Source organism: Podarcis melisellensis, assembly GCF_964234715.1.
Source record: "Podarcis melisellensis genome assembly, chromosome: Z".
NCBI classification, from domain to species: Eukaryota; Metazoa; Chordata; class Lepidosauria; order Squamata; family Lacertidae; genus Podarcis; species Podarcis melisellensis.
This window is the reverse complement of record NC_138547.1, coordinates 45,911,376-45,939,063: the sequence shown is the minus strand read 5'-3', so window position 1 is coordinate 45,939,063 and position 27,688 is coordinate 45,911,376. Positions and strand designations below refer to the sequence as shown.

General features: G+C 43.9%; 1 protein-coding gene across 1 annotated transcript; it reads left to right on the top strand.

Moving 5' to 3' along the window:
- Window positions 1-177: 177 nt before the first annotated feature.
- On the top strand, window positions 178-27,389 carry CD40LG (CD40 ligand). The gene is made up of 5 exons (XM_081897273.1): window positions 178-447; window positions 19,004-19,153; window positions 22,553-22,586; window positions 23,549-23,605; window positions 24,438-27,389. Exons 1-5 carry the CDS (start codon window positions 298-300, stop codon window positions 24,809-24,811), a joined length of 765 nt encoding a protein of 254 aa, XP_081753399.1. The 5' UTR covers window positions 178-297; the 3' UTR covers window positions 24,812-27,389.
- The last annotated feature ends 299 nt before the right edge of the window (window positions 27,390-27,688 follow it).

Below are 27,688 nucleotides of genomic sequence, written 5' to 3'. Positions count from 1 at the left end.
GCAGAAGAATGAAGTTGCTGGAGGAGGAACTTGTGACAACCCATGGAAGTGAATGGCAAACGATGAATTCAGGAAATGACTTTGTTGTTGCTGTTGTTGTGGAAGAGTAGTGTGAACAAATGGAAGATGAGTTTCCTCCCCAGGAAGAGGTGGGCAGACACACACACACACACACACACAGAGAGAGAGAGAGAGAGAGAGAGAGAGAGAGAGCACTTGTTGCTCTCTTGCGCAGAGTAAGTAGCGAGGTGGTTTTCAAGAGGCTCAGAGACGCAAGAATTCAGGAGATAGAGACACATGGACTCTGGTGAGCCTTATCCATCCACAACCCCAAGACCTGCTGGCTTCACCATGAAAGCCTTCACAAGCTTGATGGCAGTGTTCGTTATCGCACAGCTCGTTGGGACAGTGCTTTTTGGCTTATATCTTCACATGAAGGTGGACAAGGTAAGGCTGCTTCCTCGTTTGCTCTGGTGTCACTCTGTAAGGACAGTGAAGGGCCAAATTGAGAAGGAAGGGTTTTCACAAGTGTGAGAACAACTTCAGGGTTTACTGCTGCAGACCACGGTTGTCATGACTTCCAAGTTGTAGGATCTGCTGTCTTTTTTTAAACCAGCAAATTGAGATCCAGTAGCTGGAGGAAGATGCACAGAGGGGTGGGGGGAAAGAACACACGTAGTTGCATCCAACTAAATTCTCTTCAGAGAAGACCCCTTGAATTTGATGGACATTAAGACTATTAGTCATGTTTAATTTCAGTGGGTCTGCTCTGAATAGGACATGTAACAGAGGGAAACAAATAGCAGGCAGATGTGATAGATGTACATATATATTAAAAAGTTTTGCATTATGTAGAGAAAGTCAATAGAGAGATTTCCCCCCCTCATTCTTTCTCATTATGCTGGAATCCAGCCAAGGACCAAGGTGAGAGTCAAGATAGATAATAGGATATCTTCATGTGTAGCTAATTTGGGGCAATTTGCTGCTGAAAAAATGCTATGATGTCATTACCTCACCTCAGAAAGGATGTTGTAGAGCTGGTAAAATGTTCAGAAAAGGGCAGTCAAAAGAACCAAGGAGGTGGTACGATTCTCCTCTGAGAAAAGGTTACAACATTTGAAGCTTTTTAGTTTCGAAAAAATATGACTAAGAGGAGAAGTGATAGAGATATAAATAATTAAGCGTGGTGCAGAAAAAGTGAAGAGGCAGAATGTTTCTCTAGCCCTCATGCTAGAATTTAGACAGGGGGCAGGCAGGTGTGTGGGACTCCCTGGTCCTGAATGGGGTAACTGTGCCCCTGAAGGACCAGGTGCGCAGCCTGGGAGGCATTTTGGACTCACAGCTGTCCATGGAGGCACAGATCAATTCTGTATCCAGGGCAGCTGTCTACCAGTTCGATCTGGTATGCAGGCTGAGACCCTATCTGCCCGTGGACTGTCTCGCCAGAGTGATGCATACTCTAGTTATCTCTCGCTTGGACTACTGCAATGGGCTCTACGTGGGGCTACCTTTGAAGGTGACCCAGAAACTACAACTAATCCAGAATGCGGCAGCTAGACTGGTGACTGGGAACAGTCACTGAGACTGTATAACACTGGTCCTGAAAGACCTACATTGGCTCCCAGTTCGTTTCCGAGCACAATTCAAAGTGTTGGTGCTGGCCTTTAAAGCCCTAAGCAGCCTCAGCCCAGTATACCAGAAGGAACGTCTCCACCCCCATTGTTCAACCTAGACACTGAGATACAGCTCCGATGGCCTTCTGGTGGTTCCCTCACTCCAAGAAGTGAGATTACAGAGAACCAGACAGAGGGCCTTCTTGGTAGTGGCACCCGCCTTGTGGAATGCCCGCCCATCAGATGTCAAGGAAATAAACAACTATCCAACTTTTAGAAGACATCTGAAGGCAGCTCTGTTTGGGGAAATTTTTAATGTTTGAAGTTTTATTCTGTTTTTAAGGTTTTATTGAAAGACGCCCAGATGGGCAGGGAGGGAATGAATGAATGAATAAATAATTGTGAATGCTGGGAAGATTCAGGAGAGACAAAGTCCTCCTTCACATAGTCAAAACTATTGAGTTCATTCCCTCAATAATGTAGTGATGTTGCTAGCTTGGGTGTTTTTAAAGATGATCAGACAAATTCATGAGGCTTCAGCGGCTATTAGCCATACTTAGTTAGTTAGTTAGTTTATTTAAAGAGTTTTAATCATTGGCATTTCTTCCTTCTTAAAATAATAATTTTTATTTCTTTGCCGCAGAAGCAAACTAACACATAACCATGTAAGCAGCAACAGAAGCACAGACGGCGCATTTTTGGTTATAGACATGTTATAGACATGCAGTTACATTTAGCAAGAGTCATATGTAAGACTCTTGCTGTATGTAACTGAATATGTAAGACAAGTCTATGTAGCACTACTGCAATGAGGAGTGAGTCGCGGGAGGAGTTGCTTATATGACTCTCCCAATTTATATAATCAGAAAATGGGAAGCAGTCTGCCTCAGAACTGTCTGATTTGGCTTCACCCCAGATTACATGTCTGGATCTGACCAGATGTTCAGAAAAAGCAACGTTCCATACATTCGTAAGGTTCCCACATAGGAACCTTCATTGATTTCCAGTGTTTTTCATTAGCATCTGTAAGCTGTGTACATAAATTAACACCATAAGACAACAGTAAAAATTAATCATAAAACCAAATTCCCCGTTTGTAGAATTTTCTCCCCAGAGAGGCTCGCCTGGCACCACCATTACATATCTTTAGCTGCCAGGTGAAAATATTCCTCTCTACCCAGACCTATGGCCGTTAAGCAATCTATGGCCTGTTAAATACTTATGTGGAGGGGGGGCTGTTATGGTTTTTATTTTATTTTATTTATTTATTTATATATCACACTATACCCAGAGGTCTCAGGGTGTTTCACAGAACAAAATCAAAATATAAAACCACAAAATATATAATAAAAATTAAAATAATGAAGGTGCCACGTGAACTTCTCTGGGGAGAACATTTCATAGACAGGGAGCCACTGCAGAGAAGGCCCTGTTCTCATGTTGCCACCCTCCGGATCTCTCGAGGAGGAGGCACATGAAGAAGGGCCTCAAGAAGATGAACTCAGGGTCTGGGTAGGTGCATATGGAAAGAGGTGGTCCTTGAGGTATTGCAGTCCTGAGTCGTTTAAGGCTTTGTAAGTCAAAACCTGCACTTTGAATTGGGCTCGGAAACTAACTGGTAGCCAGTGCAGTTGGACCAGGATCAGTGTAATATCTTCAAACTGTCTTGCTCTGGTGAGCAATGTGGCAGCTGAATTCTGCAGTAACTGAAGTTTCCGAACCATCTTCAGAGGCAGCCCAACATATAACGCATTGCAGTAATCTACCCTTGAGGTTACCAGAGCATAGACAACAGTAGTTAGGTTATCCCTGTTCAGATACGGGTGTAGCTGGGTCACCAGCCAAAGCTGACGGAAGGCACTCTGAGCCACTGATCATTTTATCCTTATGCTGCGCATTATTATGCTCTGTATTGTGCTGTTGTGATTTTGCTGCATAAATTATGATGGTGGGATCTTTGGATAAAGAGCAGTATATAAATAGTATAAATAAATAATGAAAAAATAATATAATCCTGAGCACTTCCTTTAAATGCCTGCTGGTATCAGAAAGTCTTCACCATGCGCCTGAAGTTCAGCAAGGAGAGTGGCTGTCCAGTCTGAGTTGGGAGGAAGTTCCACAACACTTCATGCACAATGGCTATGTACCATCTCCTGCATTGGAGGGTGTATGTCCCCCCCAATGCCAGTTGCTAGGAATCCTAGAATCACAGAACTGTAGAGTTGGAAGGGACCCCAGAAGTCATCTAGTCCAAAACCTTACAATGCAGGAATCCTGCCCACAGCTTTGTGCCCTAATGCTCACAAGTGTGGGGAGTGCTGTTGAGTGCAGGTCTCACTTTCATTTAGTTGACCAGGATGGTAGACTAGGTGGGATTTTAGCCTGATCTAACAAGTTGTGCTCATGTTCTTAGCTTTAGGGTGTGTGTGTGGGGGGGGATTGGATAAATTGATGGGGGAAAGGAAGTATATCAATGGCTCTAACCATCACTCAGAGATTGTTGAAATATTAAGCTGTGTATAAATGCTTTTAAACAGATAAATATTGGGGCCAGATTTCACACAGTGCTGAACATAATACTTGTATTTAGGGACTAGTGATAATTTCTCTTCTTCACATTTTAATGCAAAACTGCCTCATCTGCACGTCCCAAACACATGAGTGAAATGAAACAAAGCACTCCTTTGATATTGGGCACTTTCCTGAGTTTTGTGGAGCAGTTCCTCAACCAAACTCTCTGCACAAAAAGCAGTATATTTGTGAAAACAATGCAGAAAACTCTATTGTATTATGGGGAAATTGTTTGCAAAAACATGTACATTAGGCAAAACTGCATTTGAGAATGTGCCTGTTAGCAGAAATTTGCACTAAAATGCTTATGAATTTTCATAAAGTCTTTAAAAAATGCAAACTGATAAGGCAGAGGAAGAAAGGGTTACACCCTCCCCACACTTTGCAGCCCCAAACACAAGTTCTCCACCTTGCCTACGCACACGCACGCGCACACACACAATTCCCATTACGAGGTAAAACCTCCATCATCAGAGGCAGTCTGCCCCTGAATGCCAGTTCCTAGGTGGTCACAGCAGAGGAAGGGGTTTTGTCTTCCTGCTCTTACTTGTGAGCTGTTAAGAGACATCTGGCAGGTCCTTGCTGGAAGAAGGCTAGAATAGATAGGCCCTTGGTCTGATTCAACAGGGCACTTAAAAAACAAACACATACCAAAGCATTTATTTCTTTATTTTTAGGAAAGGATGTGGTACACCATTTTTCCCTCTCCGAGTGTAGGTGGAGAAGAAATCTTAGTTCGCTTCATGAGTATAGAAGTATTGCCTCTTATTTATCATAGAATTATAGAATAGGAAGGGACCCTGAGGATCAGCTGGTCCAACCCCCTGAGACACAGGAATAGGCAGCTGTTCCAAACAAGGATTGAACCTGCAACCTTGGCATTATCAGACCACGCTCTAACCAACTGAGCTATACAGCAATAGCATAATAGCGTATCAGTCTATAGTGTGCCATGTGTCTGCGGCTGGACTTAACCATCCAGGGATGGAATAAGCCCTTGCCACTTTGCTTATTAGTCTATTGAATAAAAACATTATTTTGCAAAGCTGCAAAGTCTTTCTTGTATATTTGTTTGTTCAGTTTCTTTGCAAAAGTGTTTGGCCAGATAAAAGGATGCCCATTTTTGTACTGAACGTCCATTTTCACCTTTCCAGTCTTTTGCAATTATGGCAGGGCACTTTTGAAGACCTTCGGTAAGGACCGGTGAGAAATTAAATTGGTTTGCAGCTAAATGCAAACCTACCTTGTTTGCACTTTCTGAAACACAGTGAAACACAGCTTTCTTTCAACCCACACTTCTCTGAATTTTGCAGTGTAGTTTTCCAGCTAAGTAATGTGTACATATGCTCAGGCAAAGTGTGCATTTATTAGTAAATAATTGCATATAAATATGCATTATATTAGGAGAAACTGCTTTGCAAAAACATGTACATTAGACAAAACTGCGTTCAAGAATGTGGCTGTTTGGAGTAATTTGCACCAAAACACTTCAGAATTTTCATAAAGTCTTTTTTAAAAATGCGAACTGATATGGAAATGTGAAGAACTTAAGATTGGAAAAATGAGAAATTGCAGCTGGCATCCCTATTCTTGTGCTTCTAACCCACCTCTTTCAACTCTCTCGTGTGACTCTGACCGGAGAAAGACCCACCAGGAGTTCCAAGCATCCCAAGGGAACGAGCTCTGTGTTCCAGGACATGAAGTAGTTACTTCTGTGCTCACAGGCAGAATGGCTGACTGGAACATTGGGCGTCAGCAGGTGGATCATGACCAGCAGCTGGTTCACATAAATGGGGGCACCGTAGTGGCAACTGTGAGAAACCAGTGGAGAAAGCAGTGGTCTGCTGTGGTAATTTTACATGCTGATTTTAATCACATTTTGGGTGGTCAAAAGACTGCTTTAAGTTCACTTACTTAAAACAAGTGCTTTACTTACCTCAAAACATGATGTGCCTGTCCTGTTGCGCTTGGGGGCCCTTTTTGCTCATTCTGCTGTTTGCAGACCACAATGTCTGCCCCAAAGTCTTAGTCTAATGGCACTATTTAGGGAAAGCTGGAGACAGAATGTGGAGAGGAGAGAGGCTTGCTCTATACAGCTAAAAATATCAAACATTAAAAATCTTTGTGTACAGTGGTACCTCGGGTTACATATGCTTCAGGTTACAGACGCTTCAGCTTACAGACTCTGCTAACCCAGAAATAGTACCTCGGGTTAAGAACTTTGCTTCAGGATGTGAACAGAAATCGTGCTCCAGCAGCGTGGCAGCAGTGGGAGGCCCCATTAGCTAAAGTGGTACCTCAGATAAGAACAGTTTCAGGTTAAGAACGGACACCTGTAACGAATTAAGTTCTTAACCCGTGGTACCACTGTACTATGCTTCTATCCCATGCAAGATGAGGGGAGGCATGGGGGAGCAATTTGATTCAGTTTGCATATATAGGCCAACCTTTGCAATTTACACTTTCTGAGACAATATGTGAAGAGGATCACAGCCGCCCTTTGAAATCTGAATTTTACAACGCAGTTCTCCAGCCCAGGTATGTCTATTGAAGTGCACATCTAAATGCATATATTAGTAAAGAAAAGAAAACATACAAAAATGCATTATATGTGGGGATATTGCTGTTCAAAAAACGTGTACATTAAGCAAAGTTGCATATAAAAACTGTGCCTGTTTGGGGAAATTCACGCTAAAATTTTGATGGATTATCATGAGGACCTTTAAAAATAAATAAATTTGCAAACTGATTTAGAGATGTGTAGAAGTAAATGTAGGATTGGAAACACAGGGAACTGAAATTCCTAACTCAGGGAGGTTTATAAACATTGTTTATACATAACGGTGATACATAACAAAATGAGATGGTACAATAGGGGGACATTTCTCTGAAATAAACCAGCCACTTTCAATAGTCTGAATAAAGGCTAGGGATGGATCTGTCACTTTCAGTTCTCCTGCTTTCACATTTTCCATTCTTAAAATCATATTTCTGCAGCAATTTGCAATTTGTTTTTGTTTTTTTAATCCTCATGAAAGTTCACCAGCATTTTAGGGTGAATTTATCTGAAAACACATTTTGTATGCAATTTAGACTAATGTACACATTTTAGCAAGCAAATTTTCCCTATATAATGAAATGTCAGTATGTTATTTTCACTAACATCTGTATTTTTCCTGCACACTTATATTTTAAGCATTGGTTTGTCAGAGAATTGCGTCATAAATTTCAGAGAAGTGCGAATTTCAAAGGCTGGTTGTGTTTCAGCTCCCATAGTCTGTCAGAAAGTGTGGATTAGGCAGGTTCACCATTAAATATGTACTGAACTGAATTTCTTTTGCCATCCTAGTTGGCAGCATCCGGGGCAAGGCAATGATCACTCCCTCTAGCCTCCTTATGGCATTGCGTGGTAGGCAACAGGTGGACCTTGCTGTACACCTTGGGCAGCCATTCCTCATGGAGGTTCCATGCCAGTTGCCACATTCACCCTCTTCGCTTGGCAAGATCTCAGGTGGGGGGAGTGGTGGCTGGAGTTCCTGTCACGGAGGGTGACAGAGAACAGGCTGAGACCCCAAGCGAAGCCCTTCCTGCCTGTCCGCCTCTCCTTGGCCACACAGTGCGAGGTTGAGTCCCACTCCTGGTTGAGTGGGTGACTGTCCTCTCCATTGCTCCCACCATGATGTGTGCACCTTGCCTAAAGACACACACCAGGAGAGAGGCCCCAGGGAAGGGCTAGCGTGGGCCAGGGCTGGGCTCTGGCCAGCAGGAGTTCCGCCCAGGAGCAAGTGTCCCTTTGCTGGCCGCATGGGGAAGAAGCCACTGCACAGCCCCGAAGGCCCAGCCCGGGCAAAACTCATGTTCCCATGGCTCCAGAATGTGGCAGCCATGTGGTCTTGGTGACAGAGCCTGTCATGGGAGCACCTGGTTAAGCCCCCCTCAGTATTCTTTGCCCAGGGCTATGACCTTCCTTGCCCCCCATGCTACTCCACTGTGTTTAGCTCCCAAGTCATTTAGGACTTGATAAATGAATCAGCCTCTCTACCCCTTTCAAAAGACATTCTGTTCTCTTACTAAATTTGCTCAGGAACAACTAATGAGGGATCACCTGGTAGAAAATCTAACAAATCATTCCTCAAAACCTACGTATAAAAAAAGGCTGCAGATTGTTGATGAGGCAGGACTTCTCTTTGCAGAAGCCATACTAATTTTTCTGCAATAAGACTTGTTCTTCAACATGCTTAACAATTTTATCTTTAATAATATGGTTGGCATCTGTCTGTCTCAGGAGACAATTGAGGAGCGCGTCTTTGCAGTGAAGTCAAACTAATTTTTTAATAATACTTCCCAACCATTTAACAGCCCTCTAATATTGATACCAATTTATTGATTGATTGATTTAATGCATTTATATCCTACCTTCCCCGCCCCCCCGAAGGAGCTCCAGGTGGGATGCATGCCCCCCCCCATTTAAGCTCCATAATAACCCTTCCAGATAGGCTAAGCAAAGTGACTGGCCCAAGGTCACCCAATGAGCTTCATGGCTGAGTTGGGATTTGAACCCTGGTCTCCCAGGTTCTAGTCCAGCCCTGTAGGTACGGTTCCCATACCACATGATTAGAAAATCAGCAGTTTATATTTGGGTTAATAACTCTTGAATAGATGCCATCTGGGCTCTGTGACTTTTTTATTTTTAATCTGTCTCTGAGCCGTTAAATTCCATCCTTTGTCATCTTTGTCTGCCTCAGTTCTTTAGACATCCTTCATATATATATATATATATATATATATATATATATATATATATATATATATAAGTTGAGGTGGGCGGTGTGAAAATCTTCCATAGTGAAGAAAAATTCGAAGAATTCATTCAGTTTCTCTGCAACCTCATTATCTTCCTTTAGCATGCCTTTCACTCCTTTGTCATGTAACAGTCCAACTGCCTCCCTGAATGATTTCCTGTTTTTCACATATTTAAATAAATGTTTAGTGGTGGTCATTAAAAAAAGAAAAAGAAAAGAATGCTCCTCAAATTCTTTTGTTAGTTTGTTTGCCTCCTACAAGTCTAAAATCCGCAGTGCAGGCAATTATCCTCTTGGGGCCCACCAAAATGTGTGACCAAGCTTTTGAGTTCTCCAAAATTCTTTATCAGGCTGGCTGTTGAGCAAAGCAGGATTTTTGCTTATTTTTATTTTTGGCAGGTGGGGTGGGAGGTGGGAGGTGGGAAGAAGAAACTGTCATGGTGTTATAGCCATAAAGCCCTCAATAGCTTAGGGTACCTAAAGGACCATTTTTTACAACAATCCAATTCTGTCTTCATTCCTTGCTTTGACTGGTGGTGAGTTCTGGAGAACTTGAAAGCATCCTCATTATTTTGTTGGCCTTAGCAAGGAACTGCCCTACTATGGATTTTCTCCCATTCTTCTTATGTGCTAAATATGACTACTTCGGTTTCTTTTAATTTTTGCAAGGCTCCAGTTTTCTGATGGAAGCTTTCTCCTTGCCTTCAAGCACATTGTCATCCTTTTGGATTTGATGGGATATTTCCTAATCTGTGGTTTACACAGGGGCGGCAGATCCTGATGTAGATCATTATTCCCCGCTTGTTGCTGATGTAGATCTTCACTCACCCCTTCTTCCCTGACAGGGAGAGGGGGCACCATTTTGTGGTTAGCCTGAGGTGCCAAAATGTCTTGGGCCGGCTGCGCCCCTGCCATACAGAAACATAGGTGCCCTGATAGCTCACACTCACCCTTAATCCAACCCTCATAAGGGTTTTGACTGTTTAAGAAAGAGAGAGAAACCCACTTCCTTTTCAGGATTTCAGTATAAACTCAAATGATTGCAGATTCATCATGAACAAGCTATGGCCATAACCCAACGGACTCTTCCCTTTCCAGATAAATTTTGAAATATCTTTTTGCCATTGTTTACAGCAGGCTGCATTACTTATCACAGGAATTGTCTGAAACAAGAACAACATTTTTGGCAATACATTCATCTTAATTGCCGCAATTCTTCCTAGTAATGATAAATTCATTCTACCCAAAATTTTTGATTCCTTTTTGTTTCATTCCAATATTTCTCATAATTGTCCTTATAGATATTAACATTCCTAGTAGAGAGCCAAATTCCCAAATATTTAGCTCTTTTGTGAATCTCTGTCTCTGTAATTTGAGTTAACTCTTTCTTATCTTTTTCTAACAATTTAGTCTTGTTTTTGTTTATTTTAAAACCAGCAACTTGCCCAAACTCCTGCACAGGGAGAGAATTTTTTGGTTTTTCCACTGTAATAATCAGGTCATCAGCATATGCTCTCAGTTTTTCCCTACCTTAATTGCTTTAGTATTTTCTTCTGCTCTTACATTTCTCGCCAAGGCCTCCAGGACTAAAATAAAAAGCAATGGTGATAGCGGACATTCTTGTCTTGTTGCCTTTTGTATTTTACATTCGTCTGTCACCACCTGATTGACAATTAATTCCGCTTTTTGATCTGAATATATTGCCTGTATTCCTTTTATGAAATTTTCTCCAGAATCCATTATTTCAAGAACTTTTTTCAATAATTCCCAATAGACATTGTCAAAGGCCTTTTCTGCATCTATAAGCATAATTGCTGCTTGTTTTTCATTTCTCACTTCCAGGTATTCTAAAATATCAATATTTCTCATTTCATCTTTCATTTGTCTCCCTGGAAGAAATCCTGCTTGATCATGATGAATGTATTCTTTCAAGATTATTTTCATCCTGTTAGCCATTATATGTGCAAACAATTTATAGTCCTTATTTAATAATGAAATCGGCCTATAGTTTTTATTTAAGTTGGATCTGCCTCTTGTTTAGGAATTAATGTTATATATGCCTCTTTCCATGTCTCTGGGACCTTACCAGTTCTTAAAATTTCATCTTTACTTCCTGTAATGGTATTGATAATTGTTTATATAATATATGATAACATTTAGCTGATAGTCCATCTGTTTCTGGCAATTTCCCAGTCAGGTGTCACATTTTTATAGCACACTTTTAACATTATAACTGCCCAGTGTAGATCAGTCTCATGTCTGAAATTAGGGTGTGAAGCCACTGTAATTTATGCAGATATCTTGCCCACTATAAGCATTTCCCACCTTTGCCATAAGACCCTCCCCTCCATTAACAGGTGTTACCTAGAGGCATTTCCATTGTGAAATCACTTCAAATTTGGTTGGTGCTATTAATTCACATTATGTTTTAGGGGGACAACTGTGGTTCAGTGCACTTCTTTGCACTGGGTCTGGGTAGCAGCCGTGTTGCTGATCACCAGATTTTGGAAGAGGCTGGAAGGGGCAACTCTTGTGTCATGGTACTGAAAGGTGTGGCAGTTTGCTTTAAAATAAAAGCTTAAGAATAAGCTAAAAATGGCACGGGAGTGGTAGAAGCTAAAAAAAGCCACAGACAAATTCTTGGCAGAATGGTACTTTTTATTAAACATGAACAAGACAGACAACAGAGGGCTTCCTACAACATGTGAAATCCTTTGGCTGGTTTGATTTGTGAGATTGTGCTATTTTTATTTCATTGTGTTGGATTGGATAATCTGGACTCTCTTTTTTGTGTTCTACATAATGGCTTCATTCTGTGCCATATCATAGTTGCTAAGGGGGAAGGACTATTTATTTTGTTGTATATGTGTTGTTGTTTAAACTGTAAGAAGAAAAGCAATTATCAGCACCTCCAGATAAATGCTGGAAATGTCCCCTGCCTGGAATCCTGGGGAACTGATTGCAGCTAGATCAGGGATGGGAATCTTTGCTGGCTTCTTATCTTACCAGATTCTTATGTCCCCACCCCTTCTGGGCCAATGTTAACAAATGGATGGGGCATCCCACCTGTCAGTCACCTGATGCCACTACAGCGTCAGGCAATGTTGGACTTTGAAGCTCCAGTTGTCAGGATTTCAAAACAAAGTGTGGGACTGTTCAAAAGCCCTTTTACAAATACCCTGCTGCTCTTGTTGTTGTTGTTGCTGCTGTTGTTGAGTCATTTAGTTGTGTCCGACTCTTTGTGACCCCCTGGACCAGAGCATGCCAGGCACTTCTGTCTTCCACTGCCTCCCACAGTTTGGTCAAACTCATGCTGGTAGCTTTGAGAACACTGTCAAACCATCTCGTTCTCTGTCGTCCCCTTCTCCTTGTGCCCTTCTCCTTGTCCCGCTGCTCTTAGAACCTAAAAAAAAAAGGAGTCTCAAAGAGCTGTATGGTTCTGTTTGCAAAAGGGCTTTCAGACAGCCCTGCACAGGTCTTTGAACATTTGGTTGTCAAAGGTTCAAAGAGCAGATCTGGGACAGAAGGTTTCAATAGGAAATGATTTCCCATCTGGAGCAAGGCAAGGAAATGCACCTACTCTCATGTACAGCCTCATGCGTAGGGTATGTGGGTGTGATTTGCCCCAAATGGCCTCACTGGTCAAATGGGCAAGCTCCGTGGGCCCACCCCTGAGCTAAATGGATCAGCATTCCTATGTCCTTGGAACGCATTCCTTCCCTGAGTCACTGAGGCTAACAGATTAATAACCAAGATAAATTTGTATACATTTGCAGCGAAAGGACAAACTTTATTTTTAAATGCTAGCATGGTAATTGATGAGGGATGATAGGCATTGTACCCCAGTGAGGGTCAGAGGTTCCCCATCCATGTTTTAGAGTCTAAAAATTGATGATGCCTGTGTGTGTTGCATCTGGTGCCATCTTCAGCTGCAATCCTATTCCTACCAACGTAAAAAGTGCCTTCTGGATCAGGCCAATGGATCATCTAACCCACCACCTTCTTCTCACAGTGACCAACCAGATGCGTGCTGGAAGTTTACAAGCAGGATATAAGCTCAAAAGTGCTCCCCCCTCCTGTGGTTTCCAGAAACTGGTATTCAAAAGCAATACTGCTTCCATCTGTGGAGGCAGAACATCGCCTAGCCATGGTGGCCATTGATGGCTTTCTCCTCCATTGATCTCTCTAATCCTTTTTCAAATACATAGATAGATAATTTATTACGGTCGGAGACCAGCTTATAAAACACACTTGGGGGTACAATCCCAGAAGGAAAGCAAACGTTTAAAACAATGTACAACAATAAATTTAAAATTTATAAATGAGATAAGCGTATAGACACTTAAAACTTTAAGATAAAGTACTGCAGAGAGCTGAGTCACCCATGGAACCGAGTTTGAGGATTTTCTTAATGAACTAGTTTGGGTCGGGGGATGGTCTGTGCCTACAGATCTGTACACAGAATCTGGCGACCATCTGGGTCGTCTTATGATCTTTGCCTAACAGGAAAAGGTCAATTTTTTGTTTTTCTGGGAGGTCAGCGAGCCTCACCAGCAGGGGATCAATGGTCTTACTACGTGCCTTTTCATAAAAGGGACGCAGGTGGCGCTGTGGGTTAAAGCCTCAGTGCCTAGGACTTGCCAATCGAAATGTCGGGGGTTCGAATCCCTGCGGCGGGGTGCGCTCCCGCTGCTCGGTCCCAGCGCCTGCCAACCTAGCAGTTCGAAAGCACCTCTGGGTGCAAGTAGATAAATAGGGACCGCTTACCAGCGGGAAGGTAAACGGCGTTTCCGTGTGCGGCTCTGGCTCGCCAGAGCAGCGATGTCACGCTGGCCACGTGACCCGGAAGTGTCTCCGGACAGCGCTGGCCCCTGGCCTCTTAAGTGAGATGGGCGCACAACCCCAGAGTCTGTCAAGACTGGCCCGTACGGGCAGGGGTACCTTTACCTTTACCTTTAAAGAACAAGGGCTCTGGGCTTCCTATCTCCCCCAATGAACAGGCACAAAGTCTCTGAGCATACGGGACTTTTTAAAAGGCTCCTTCCAGGACCGGTGAGAGCAGAGCAGAGCTTCTGGCGAGTGTAAAAGCCCTTCTTGCATTTTTAGATACGAGAAAGAAGAGATATGCTGCTGGTGCTGCTATGTATATCTTGATTTCTCCCATTTTATAGTCGGGGCACCTTGAGCAGTCCTGTTGTCTCTCGTTGTCTATGATTCTTTGCCTGATTGTAGCTTCTGCCTGGCCCAACCCCAGACTTAGAAGGGCTTGAGGGGCAAAAACCAGTTTCTAAAGGGTGTTCAGGACTGCTGTCTGCCAGCCTGACTGGAACTGGTCACAGAGGATCAGTGGGGCTATTCCTCGGGGGAGCAGATTCAATGTCAGCCATTTTTAGATTGATGTTAGGCAGATATAAGCCTCCACTCTCATCATCCCTGTTTCTAGTCTAACCCATGCGTTTGAAACACAGTGGGGACTTGTAGGAGAGCTCTAAAGAGTTTGGATTGAACTCTTTCAAGGAGGGAGAAAGCAGAGGAAGGCAGGCCCAGAAAGGATCAATAAAGGAGCTGTGCCAACATTTTGGCCTTGTATAATTTTAGGGCCATGGGGACAAAAAAGCCCCCTTGTGCTCTGAAAAATTTAAGAGTACAGTTTGCAGTTTTTTCCGCTGAGCTCCCGATGGAGTTTATGTGAAGTTTGTTGGTTCCTGAGGCCTGTACCACCATTCCTAGATACTTATAATTTATGACTTGTTCTAATTTATGGCCTTGGAGTTCCCAGTTTCTAAGCTTTGGTTTCCCCCCAAAAGTGAGTATCTTGGTCTTTTGATAGTTGATTTTGAGACATTCAGTTTCATAGTATGCTGCGAGCTTTCTTAGTGCTCTTTTGAGTCCATTGGGGGTTCTAGATAAAATTACCACATCATCAGCATATAACAGGACCGAGCTATGCCGATTTGCGAGCTTCAGAGGGTGGAGTTCTAAGTCATTGAGTACAGATACTAAACTATTTAAATAGAAAGGCACCCTTGTCTGACTCCCTTGAAGGTTTTAATGGGGTCTGTTAGGTGTCCTAGGCGGCTACTCTTAAGAGCTGTGTTTGTGTGCAGTGGCTGAATTAAGAGCAGAAGCCTTCTATCTGTATTGGTACCCTGTAGTCTGTCCCAGAGTCTGGGTCTGGTGACTGTATCGAAGGCTGCTTTTAGATCAACGCAGGCAGCGTATAGTGAGGCTTGCCCTCCTGATTTGTATTTGTCAATGAGGTGTTGTAACGTTAGACAGTGATCTGTCGTGGACCTTCCAGGTCTGAAGCCCACTTGTTCTATTGCCAGGATATCATCATTCTCTAGCCATTCTGTAAACTTATTAAGGAGGTGCTTTGAGTAAATTTAGGGGCACGGGTGGCACTGTGGGTTAAACCACAGAGCCTAGGGCTTGCCGATCAGAAGGTCAGCGGTTCGAATCCCCACAACAGGGTGAGCTCCCATTGTTCAGTCCCTGCTCCTGCCAACCTAGCAGCTCGAAAGTACGTCAAAGTGCAAGTAGATAAATAGGTGGGAAGGTAAACGGCGTTTCCATGCACTGCTCTGGTTTGCCAGAAGCGGCTTAGTCATGCTGGCCACATGACCCAGAAGCTGTACGCCGGCTCCCTCGGCCAGTAAAGCGAGATGAGCGCCGCAACCCCAGAGTCGGTCACGACTGGACCTAATGATCAGGGGTCCCTTTACCTTTACTCTTTTTTAAGGGGATGGATAGGCTTGCTGTCTGACAGAATTTTCGGCTGTCAGGGTGGCTTTGTAAGCATTTTGCAGGGCTCTCTTGGCCTCAAAACAGGTGTCATCAAACCAGGGTTTATTTGATGTTATTGGTTTAGCTGGCCTTTTCTCTGTGGTATTAAAAAGATGGGGTTTTAATTGTTGGAGCAGGCTCTCATACTCAGAAATTGGGTCCCCAGAGCCAATTAAAAGTTTTTCAGAGGTTAGAATCTCCTTCAGTTTGGAGTCAAGTGCGGGGTCCATTTGACTTGGCAGCCAGGTTGCTCTAATGGGGTGATCTCTGCAGGGTATACTGTTCTCAAGAAAGGCAACTCGTTTGTAGGAGACACCTGCAGGTGCAAAGGGAAATGGTCCCCCTCTAAGAATGGGAGCACTTTTAAGTTCACTATTTTTGTTAGCAATTCACTATCAGCCAACATATAATCAATTGTACTGGTTCTTGTCCCTGACATGAATGTATATTCCTGGGGATATTGCAACCATTTAGGATATGAAAACTTAGCTGCCTAGAGAATTTGAAGAGGCAGGCTCCAGCAAAATTTGAATGTTGGTCCTTTGACTGCCTTGGTAGTTGAAACGCCTCCGGGCCAGAGTCATCAGGGTACCCTATTTTATGCCTGTATTTAGTTTCTAAACTGGGGTCATCAGGCCCTAACCTTGCATTTAGGTCACCCACCAGCAGGACCTTTGCTCCCGGATAATCTGCTAGCAGTAACCTGACATAAGAATCCAGTCTATTCCAGTTGCCCTCAATGCCGGGTTTTTTTTGCTAGTTGGGGGAATGTTGTTGTTTAGTCATTTAGTCGTGTCCGACTCTTCGTGACCCCATGGACCAGAGCACGCCAGGTACTCCTGTCTTCCACTGCCTCCCGCAGTTTGGTCAAACTCCTGCTGGTAGCTTCAAGAACACTGTCCCACCATCTTGTCCTCTCTCGTCCCCTTCTCCTTGTGCCCTCAATCTTTCCCAACATCAGGGTCTTTTCCAGGGAGTCTTCTCTTCTCATGAGGTGGCCAAAGTATTGTAGCCTCAGCTTCAGGATCTGTCCTTCCAGTGAGCACTCAGGGCTTATTTCCTTAAGAATAGATGCATTTCATCTTCTTGCAGTCCATGGGACTCTCAAGAGTCTCCTCCAGCACCATAATTCAAAAGCATCAATTCTTCGGCGATCAGCCTTCTTTATGGTCCAGCTCTCACTTCCATACATCACTACCAGAGTTGGGGGAATATAAACGTTAATAATTAGTAAACTGCAGTTTCCCCAGGATATGAGTAGGGCCATTGCTAAGTGATCTAGGGGGGACAGCTCCTTACAGGTGCTTTTTCAAATACATCAACATTGTTGGCCATTACTGCCTCCTGTGGAACCAGGGGCCCATTGTGTAACTGGTGAGTAGACCAGCCTTCAAGCCATCCAAATCGGTGGTCATCCTGGCCTCCTGGGAGAGCAAATATGTACTACATGAAGAAAGACTTCCTTTTGTCTGTTCAGAATCTTTCAAAACTAAACTTTATTGGATGTCCACAAGGTCTAGTGTTGTGAAAGGAAGAGAAAAGCTTTTCTCTATCCACTTTCTCCATGCTGTGCTTAATTTTTTTATAAACTTCCATCATGTTCCCCCTTAGTTGCCTTTCCTCCAAACATAAAAAGCCACAAAACAACCTTTACTGATTGGGTACTTATTCTGTATGCTTGTTCTATTATTATTATTATTATTATTATTATTATTATTATTGGGTTTTTCTCAGTTTTCTATTTACAGATCATATTTTAACCCTTCTACTATAATCCACATAGACTTCCCCACCCAACTTTCTTTCCTTTTTTAAAATACCTTTTTTTATTAATTTTCAGTTCAAATATACAATTATATCCAATTTTGACAAATTAATCCTTTTTTTACTTCCTTCGGCTGCTCTGACAATGGCAATACAAAAATAAGGAATGCAAAATAGAGAGATTAATATGGAAGATTTCAGATCACCCAACTTTCTTTCCATGGCAGTTCAGATACATCTTATTTAGCTACATATCCATTAATTTATCCACCCTATTTTATCCCTTTAACTGTTGTTAAAGTTAAATTTAATGTCACATCATTGTAGATATTCCCCAAAGTTCCGCACTCACCCATCACCTGTTTTTCATTTTGAGTTCTTAATTTAGTAGTCATGCTTGCTAATTCTGCGTATTCTGTCAGTTTCTACAATCATTGTTCTTTTCCTGGAATCTATTTGTTTCCGATTTCTTGCTGCTGATGTTGCATGCAAGAATAAGTTGTAGACCTTTTTTTTCCTTTTCCCTTTTTGGTATTTCATCTGTAGGAGTAGTCCCCATTGGACTCAGTGGGAATCACTTTTGAATAATCAGGTATAATAAGATGGCACTGTTAGAAGAGACTCTCTCTCTTGTGTAAGAGTGAGGAAAGGGTGCCTCTTCCAAGATGCTGTCTGCCGCCTGATTTTTCTATAAGAAATTATATGTAAACAACACATTAACATTTAGAAAACCATATGACTCAGTTGGCTGGGAATGCCTCTTTAGTCAATTTGCAGAGCAATCCTATACAGATTTACTTAGTGGGAGTACTCTGAATTAATTTGGGTACAATTCTAATACTGGAACTGTTTTACAGTTGGAATTACTTTAAAAGCATTGTATTGTCTTTAAGGGTGCCAACTCATCAGGGCCGAGCCCTTTTGGGGCCCCCAATATTTCTGGGAGGGGCCTGAACCCCCCAATGTCCCCTAAAACCAGGGAGCAGAGGAGGTCTTCTCCTCCTGCTGGTGCTACTGCTGTTGCAGAGGGGAAGAGGGTCGAAGCAGCCCCCCATGAGTGAGGGTGGCAGGAGGAGGAGGAGGAGCTGCTGGTCAGCTCTGCCCCTGGCTCCTCCCAATGTCCTGACATTGTGCATGATGTTGGCTCCCCCAATCAACCCTTGCAAGCTGGAGCCTCTGATTATCTTCATATATGGAATTGTTTTGATTGTTACATTTAGGGAACTGTTTTTAAGCTTGTTTTATTACTGCAGCTATTTTAATTGTTTTATTATTTTGTTTTTTATTATTGTAACCTGCCTTGGGATCTTGTGATAAAGGGTGGGTAAGAAGTACCAATTAAAATAAAATAAAATGTGTAGGATTGCACACTATGAAATGGGTTTTCAATCAACTCATCTAACTAATGAGTCCTTAGTTCTGCTATCTGGTGGCAAGCTGACTTCTCGTGATCATTCCATCTTCCAGGTCGGAGATGAGATCAGTCTGCGGGAAGATTTTGTGTTCCTCAGAAGACTACAGAAGTGTCGGAAGCCACAAGACGGTGATGCAACCCTCCTGGACTGCACAAAGATATTGAGCAGCTTGCAGGACCTACTACAGGATCAAAAGAGCAAGGTAGAAAAGACATGGGGGAGGGTGATTATTGGAACTGGTAGAGCAGAAGGCAGGAATGCCAACAGGAAGTGGAACCAGAGCCAGTCTCTTCCTGTCTGAGTTCTGCAAGGAGAATGTTGCGTACCCTCCAACACATTGAAGGCAAAAACTGGTGCGCCATCTTCCCCTTTTTTCTCATGAAAGGATAGTGGCCATTTTGGGCACCATGATCTCATGTGATTTCATGCAGAAATTTCTCATTGAAGAAAGCCACTAAAATTGTGTGTTTTGGGGTGCTATGTTAAGGTTACCAAACGTCCCCATTTTCCAGGGACAGTCCCCAGATTTACAAATATGTCCCCTGACAAAATCCATCTGTTTAGTAGGAAGTTGAAAAATGTCCCCAGATTCATTGGAAAAAAATCTGGTAACCTTATGCTATGTGAGATCACAGCCCTGAAAAAGCGTTTTTGGGAGGAAATTGCAGTTCGAAATGGCCACCGTCCTCTTGAAATATAAAATGGGATGCCCTGGTTTTTCCAGGACACTTGCATGGTAGGAACACTGAGACTGTGGAGAAAGAAACTGGTGAGCAAGGCTGGTTTTTATGCAAGAAGACAGGCAGGAGGGGGGAAGAATGAGGTTGGTGGGGCAGTGCCTTGTTCACCCTAGTGAATCACCCTCCACAGGGTTAAAGCCTGTCCAGGACTGGTCTAGTTGATTTTGATAGGCAACAATCTCTGCAAAATGAGACTGACCCTCCCTCCTTATTTGTGAAAGCTAGTGACTTCTCATTTTTTAAAAAAGATAAGAGAACCCATGGATGGTTAAGTCCCGTCAAAGGTGACTATGGGGTGCGGCACTCATCTCCGGTTTCAGGCCAAGGAAGCTGGCTTTTGTCCACAGACAGCTTTCCAGGTCATGTGGCCAGCATGACTAAACCGCTTCTGGCACAATGGGACACCATGACAGAAGCCAGAGTGCACGGAAACACCATTTACCTTCCTGTTGCTGCAGTACCTATTTATCTATTTGCACTGGCATGCTTTCGAACTGCTAGGTTGGCAGGCGCTGGGACAGAGCAACGGGAGCTCACCCCGTCCCAGGGATTCAAACCGCCGACCTTCTGATTGGCAAGCCCAAGAGGCACAGTCCTTTAGACCACAGTGCCACCTGTGTCCCTTTACCTCCCCCCCTTTTTAGTTGCAATCCATGAAGGCAGGTGCTGTAATAAATGTGTCAGGTGTTGCAAGCCTGTTTCTTTCTCCTGCAAGAGACTAACCTGGCTACCCATCCAGCAATTTTAGCATCTTTGGGTTGCTCTTCTTCACCAGGGCTAGGGAACCTTTTTCAGCCCAAGGGCCACATTCCCTTTTGGATAGCCTTTTGAGGGCCACATGCCAGTGATGGGCAAGCCTAAGGGCAAAAGTAAGCTGAGCAATGAATGCAGATTTTGCCTTTGAGCAGTAGTGCTGTGTACACTCACACAGAGATATTCTCTGTCCAGGCAAGAAAGAGGCATTATCAGAGTTCAAGGACACAGACCAGCTAGGCAAATACACTCAGATTGTGAAGCAGGACCAGTGGAATATGTGGCCTAGGGAGGATTCTGAGGGCCAGGCAGAAAAGCCTGGAGGGCCACATGTGGCTCCTGAGCCCAAGGTTCCCCATTCTTGCTCTCTGCTATACGGCCAAAAGGTTGAGCAAGGCTGAATGTGGCGATGCAAAGCTTTGGGTTTGGTAGGCTCAGTCCTTTAGCCTTATCCACACCCATTGCCTGCCCTCCAGCCCTGCCCTTCCCCTTCATAGGGGTCCTCACTGACTGCATATATGCCATACATTTAAAGAACAATACCTGAGCAAATGATAATCAGCTAATGGTTCCTGAGCAGTCTGATACACAGAAATGTGGGGTCTGTTCCTATGCACATCTGCCTGGGATCAGGCCCCTGCTAAATTCAGTGGGACTTCCTTACACACATACATAGATGGACAGAAATCTTTTCCCACCATGGAGGTGATGGAGTGATGGGGAAAGCACAATCAATGGCAAGCATCACATGTTCATTGATGCCAGGAAAGGCCAAAGCTCATCTTGGAGGGCATCTGCCTTGCCTGCAGAAGGCCCCACTTCAAATCCCCAACATCTCCAGGTAGGGCTGGGAGCAGCCCCTGGAAAACTGCTGCCAGTCAATGTAGATAACACTGTGCAAGATGGATAGGCAGTTTCACTAAGTAAAAGGTGTTTCCTATGTCCTGAGTTGCTTCAGATGTCTTTTTGCACAAGCTTTCACTGACCAACAATATTGTACCCTGTTATTTATGATCCTGTTTTATTGAGGTGGGGTGGAGGGTGCACGGCTTAGATTTCAAAATATTAAGCTGTTGAGACATGTTTTTAAATAAATAATGCAGAAAAGCGCCATCTGCAGAATACACACCAGTCAGGCAGTTGCAAATGCACAGGAGCTCTTGCAGAGAGAGAAAGTTGACAATTCTAAAATTAGCTTCTTATATGTTTTAATGAGCAAGGAAACCTGCAGTGTCTCAGCTTCTTCTTAGAATATGCCCATTGCGTTTTCGCACCCTCATTTTTACTTCAGCTTGTTGAGTCATTCCTGTACTTGTTCCCAGCATTTTAACCATGCAAAGTCAAGAAAAGCAAAATCTTTTGTCTTTCTTTTTGAAAATCTGCTTTGTAAGCAGTAGCTCTGCCACACACAAGGATTTATTTTTTGCAGCCAGTGAGAAATAGGCAAAGCAGAATCTTCTGGGCAGCTGAGGGCAATGGAGGTGGCCAAAATGAATGTCACCAGAAGGAGGGGTTAACAAAGACAAGGAAGGAAAAAGAAACTTTCCTAGTTCCAGGAGAGAACAACAAAGGCTGTGTAAGAATTTAAGGAGGGGGTCATGTGATAAGAGCTTTGGGATGCTGCATAGAAATGAAGGGCCCGAGGTGAGATGATGGACAACCACAGAGGAGAAGTTGGAAGCTGTGGCAAAGTGAAAGATGATGCCCAATGTGTGAATCAAACTTATCAGCAAGGGGGTGGAGAGGAAGCGGTTGTATTTCAGAAGGGACGGGATACATGAAAGTATCTAGAACAGCCTTCACTCAAATGTTTCCAAATGTTTTCAACTACAGCTTCCATCAGCTCCAGCCAGAACAGCCATGGCTGGTTAGTGAAGGCTGGTCTAGATACACAATAGCTCATTTTTGCATCTCTGCTGATGAAAAAACAATTACCTATTTGGAAGGTATTCAGGGTGAGAGGGCGAGGAATGTAACAATGGGTTTGCCACAGAGATGCAGTGCTGGCTGGCTGCTCCTGGGTTTTGACAACTGGAGAAGCATGTATTGTATCACACAGATGCTGCCATTCTTTTAATATTATCTCCTGCCTCTTCAAATTGCTCTAGATTCAACAAGAAAGCCTCCTAGCCAAGAGAACAGGTATGTAAGGAACCCTTGAAATGAAAACTCAAATAGTATTCAGGCCAAAGAGCAAAAAAAGGGGGGAAGGGGGCCCCTGGTGGAATCTGAAGCACCAGGGTTGGGGTGGAGATGACACTTTTAAAACTCCAGCACCGAAAAAGAGGTGATGTAATTTGGGGGCAAATCATACTCTCCCCCCCCCCCGAAAGCAGCAAGTTGAAGAAGGAGGGTAGGGTATAAGTTGCTCAGGTTTGGGTGGGCTATGCACTTAGTCACATCTGCAGACCCTACATTTAAACCACACGGCGTCCCCTAAAGAATCCTGGGAGATGTATTTTGTTAAGACTCAGGGTTGTAGCTTTGTCAGGAGTATGTGGCAGTACCCAAGATTCTTCAGGCAGAGCTGTAGCTACAGGAAAGCAAAATCTAGTTTTGCCCCTGCTTTGGGGGAAGCTATGACTGTTACTATGGTATAAATGCACTTTAAAGGTAGAGTATGTGAATGTGATCTGTTCTGCACATTCTGGGTGGAGACTGAGTCATCGTACCTAAGCTGGTCTTTTGAAAACTTGGCCACTTTTCTTGTTTGTGCAATCCTTGCTGGGCTGTAGAGCTGCTGCGTCACACGCAGAAACTCCCATGTTCAATCCTCAGCATCTCCAGGTGGGATGGGGAACTACCCCTCTCCAAAAAAACTCTAGAGAGCCAATAAAAGCACGCATTCTACTTATGTAAAAACACCAGGCAGGCCACACAAATAACCCAGAGATGCATTTTAAAGAAAAGCACACATTCTACTCATGTAAAAATATGCTGATTCCCGGACCATCCGTGGGCCGGATTGAGAAGGCAGTTGGGCTGCATCTGGCCCCTGGGCCTTAGGATGCCTACCCCTGGTATAGGGGATCTTCCTACATGCATGATGGCTCTGAAATGAGATGAACATGGGCAAAGTCATATGGAGGCTGTTTCTCTTCCAGGTGACAAAAGGCAAGCTGCGAGCATCCACCTGGCTGGCTGGAAGGGCAGCAAGAGAGGTGAGGAGTGAGAGTTTGTGATAGTCTATCACTCATACCCACGTGGAGGAGAGTGTGTGGTTTTTGAGGGATGGAAAGAGCAAAGTGAGCAACACTTTCCTCTCCTTTTCTTTCTGTTCATGTGAGAAATTGAATATGCATTCAGCATTGAATACAGAGGAAAATACTTCATGAGGAATTTGGGTCAGCTTCTACTCACTGAACTCTTGAAATTAGCCCCATTTAGTAATTCAGCGAGAATTCGTGGGCATCCAATTAAGCTGGATGTTGGAAGATACGGAACAGAAAATAGAAAAGTCCTCCTTCACACACAGTGCACAGTTAAGCTATGGAACTTACTCCTGCAGGAGGCAGTGACCACTTCTTGGAGGAGAGGGTTATCAACGGCTACTAGCCCGGATGGCTCTGCTCTGACTCTGTGGTCAGAGGCAGTGATGCTTCTGAATCCCAGTTCCTGGAAACCACAGAATGGGAGAGTGCTCTTGTGCTTGGGTCATTGGGTTTCCCATTTCCCAGAGGCGTTTGGGTGGCCATGGTGGGGGAAAGATTCTGGACTAGATGGACCATGGGATTAATCCAAGCAGGCTCTTCCTATGTCCTTATGACAAGATTTGCCCATCTCTGTCTGGGAATAGTGGACATTATTGTGATGCTGAGTGGAATGTCTTCACTTTAGCAGCCCATATGCTAAAAATGAAACAATACAGAGAAGATTACCATGAGGATGAGCGAGAAGTGAGCTATAGAGCTGAAAAGCGAAGCATGAACTTGCCCAGCAGTGCTGATAGAAATGCTCCTCAAATAAATATAGCCTATCTTTTCTTCCCCACAGTTTTGCAGTGGAAAAGGCCACCCTATTCTCCAATGGATAATGACACATTTTCATACCAAGATGGGAAAATCAAAGTTGGCAAAAGAGGACGGTACTATATTTATTCCCAGGTTGCCTTTTGCACCAAGCCAGAGACGCATACATCATTCAGCCTCTACGTATATCTGAACCTTCCATCAGAGGCAGATCAGCTGCTGTTGAAAGGAGTTGGGACTCACGGCACATCAGATGATTTGTGCAGCCTGCAGTCAATTCATGTAGGGAGAGTTGTTGAGCTCCAGGAAGGTCATGTCATCTTTGTCAATGTGACAGACTTATCTAGAGTGAATTATGACCATGGATATACATACTTCGGCATGTCTGAACTATCCTAGGAGAGGCTGAGAAGATGGAGCTTTGTTGAACAAAGCTGGTCCCCCAAATCCTATTTATAATAACCCACTTCATATTTTGTTTTATTTTTCCTTCCACCCTGTATATTTTATTTTATTTATTAATGAGAGTTGGAGCATGGCTCCTCAGAACCAAAATGTAATACTGGAAAGCCAGGCTTCAACAGATGCAGCACAGGTGTCAGAAGTTGCACTGGGCTTGTTGATACGCTCCATCCTAAGCACTTGTGTGCTGGCACAACAAGTCTTGGGATTGCTTTTCACATTGCTTCCACTTCCAGAGCTACTAGCCAAATAGTTAGAAAAATCTAAATGCAAGTCATACTTTTCAGACATGACACACGTATCATGGAGGAAAGCCCATAGCTGAGTGGTGCATGCTTCACGTGCAAAAGGTCCTAAATTCCATTCCTGGCATCTCAGAATGGGGCGAGGGGAAACCTCTACTTGAAAGCCTGGAAAGCCACGGCAAGTCAGAATAGGCAATACTGATCAAGCTGTAGCTTTTGAGCTCTTATTTTAGAAGCTACCACTGCAAAGGCAGCAATTTTCCAACTCACCTTTAGCATCACAGTCTTGACGTACATATGATGCAGAGTTGTGTAACATTATTTTCCAAGACAGGAAAGAGCATGTTATGTGCAAGAGATCTGACTGAATAAGAGAGAACTTCACAAGCAGAAGGAGCTGCAGATGACAATGTTCATGCAGCCCTTCCTGAACTTTATGGATGCCCCCGAGTCCAGCTATCCCACTATATGCATCTCACTATCCCAAGTTGCAACTGGCATGCAGAAAGTGCAGTATATGCTGGCTTGCGGGCCTTGTGGGGAGAGCTCAGGCAGATCTTCCACAGCAATCCCACATCCCAAATGTATGAGTGTACTTAATGATCAGTCTTTTTATAATGACCTTCCTATAATTTTTGTGAACATTATTTGAAACCTTGCTTAATTTAGTGCAGTTCCTCCTTTGCAAGTTAAGATGGAAAGAGAAAACAGTCTCTAAAAGAACTAAAAGTGTTTTGAAAAAGGGTCACATCCCACAAGATATTCAGATGCTTCTTTTGCCCCCATTGTCACCTCTGGTCAAAGAGGTTTGGCAAGTTTTCAAAAGCATAAAACCCTACAAAACCTATTTAGCCTAGGGCATATGTGCAATGGGTTTACGGACCATGAGTGCCAATCCCTCTTTCAAATTGCCTTCAATTCTTGAGGTGGGAAACCCCATAAAGTTTAAAACTGACGCATCTTTGCTGTGCCTTATTGGCTTATTGGTTTTTGATTGAAGTGGATATTTTAAGAGGTTTACAGGTGAGGTCCAGGTACTGCTGCTGCTGGGAATCCAGACTCTCTCTGGCAAGGCAGGAGTGGCAATGGAGACACATTCCTGTGCTCTTCCTTCCCTTTAGCACCTTCCTCCATTGTTAAACAGTTTCACTTGCATCCCTGGGGCAGGGGTGTGTGTGTGTGTGTGTGTGTGTGTGTGTGTTAGACCAGTTCCTGAAACACTCTCCTGCTTTGGGGGTGGGGGAGGCCAGCACAGCTTCGCTGTTGGACTGGGTCCTTCATTAGGCTTCTGATACCAGTTATTTCAGGGTGTCTGCAGAAGGAGCAGGAGGTCCAGTATTGCAGGAGTGGAGACCCACCAGATGTGGCCCTCCAGGCCTCTCTGCCTGGCCCTTGGGGGGCTTCACACAGGCCATACCTCCTCCCCAGGCCCTACCGCTCACTGATGCTGCTTCACTCTCCCCTTGAGTTTTCATTTGCCTGGCTGGGATGTCTTGCCTTGAACTGTAATAACACCTCCTCCTTGGCTGGATGGAGAGATGTACATGCAGAAAAACGTTGCTGGACTGTATCCAGAGCACAGAGAGTTACCCACTGCTGGGATGTGGCTCCTAGAGGGTTGCCCAATAGGGAATGTAGTCTCCAGGCTGAAGTAAGGTTCCCCACCCTTTCCGTATTGGATCTCCTCTGATTTTGGAACTTTTTATCTCTCAGCACACACACGAGACATATGTAAAGTGGTTTAATGAGCAGTCACTTCTTCCCAGGGAACTCTGGGAGCTGTCATTCTCTGAGGGTGACACACAAGGTCTCCTAAAAATTCTCAGCACCCTCAAGAAACTAGTCCCTAGGATTCTTCGGGGGAAATCCCAGGAGTTAACGTGATATGAAAATGCTTTAATTATACAGTGCAGACAAATCCTCTGTCTTTACAAAGAGAGACCTGATGATGCATCCTATAGCTTCCAGGACACCATACGATCCCACTCTAAACAAGTCAGACTTTATTTTGCTATCTTATGTAATCTGCCTTAAAGGCAGTGATGATAAAGAGATGCGTAATTCAGTAATTTTGTGTTGGAGGTGACCTATGGAAAATGATATCCTGTGCTACTCTCTTCTGCGACCTTGTCGTGCTTCTTAAAAGAACCTGAAGTTTGTCTAAATAAAACATGTTGTTCTATGCTGTGGCTTATTTGTGTGTAGTGCAGTCCAATGTGCAGCTGCTAAGAAGGAACAACCAGGGAGTTCATTGGGACTTAAAGGTACCCCTGACCGTTAGGTCCAGTCGCAGATGACTCTGGGGTTGCAGCGCTCATCTCACTCTATAGGCCGAGGGAGCCAGCATTTGTCCGCAGACAGCTTCCGGGTCATGTGGCCAGCATGACTACCGGTAAGCCACTTCTGGCGAACCAGAGCAGCGCACGGAAATGCCTTTTACCTTCACGCCAGAGCAGTACCTATTTATCTACTTGCACTTTGACGTGCTTTCGAACTGCTAGGTTGGCAGGAGCAGGGACTGAGCAACGGGAGCTCAGCCCATCGTGGGGATTTGAACCGCCGACCTTCT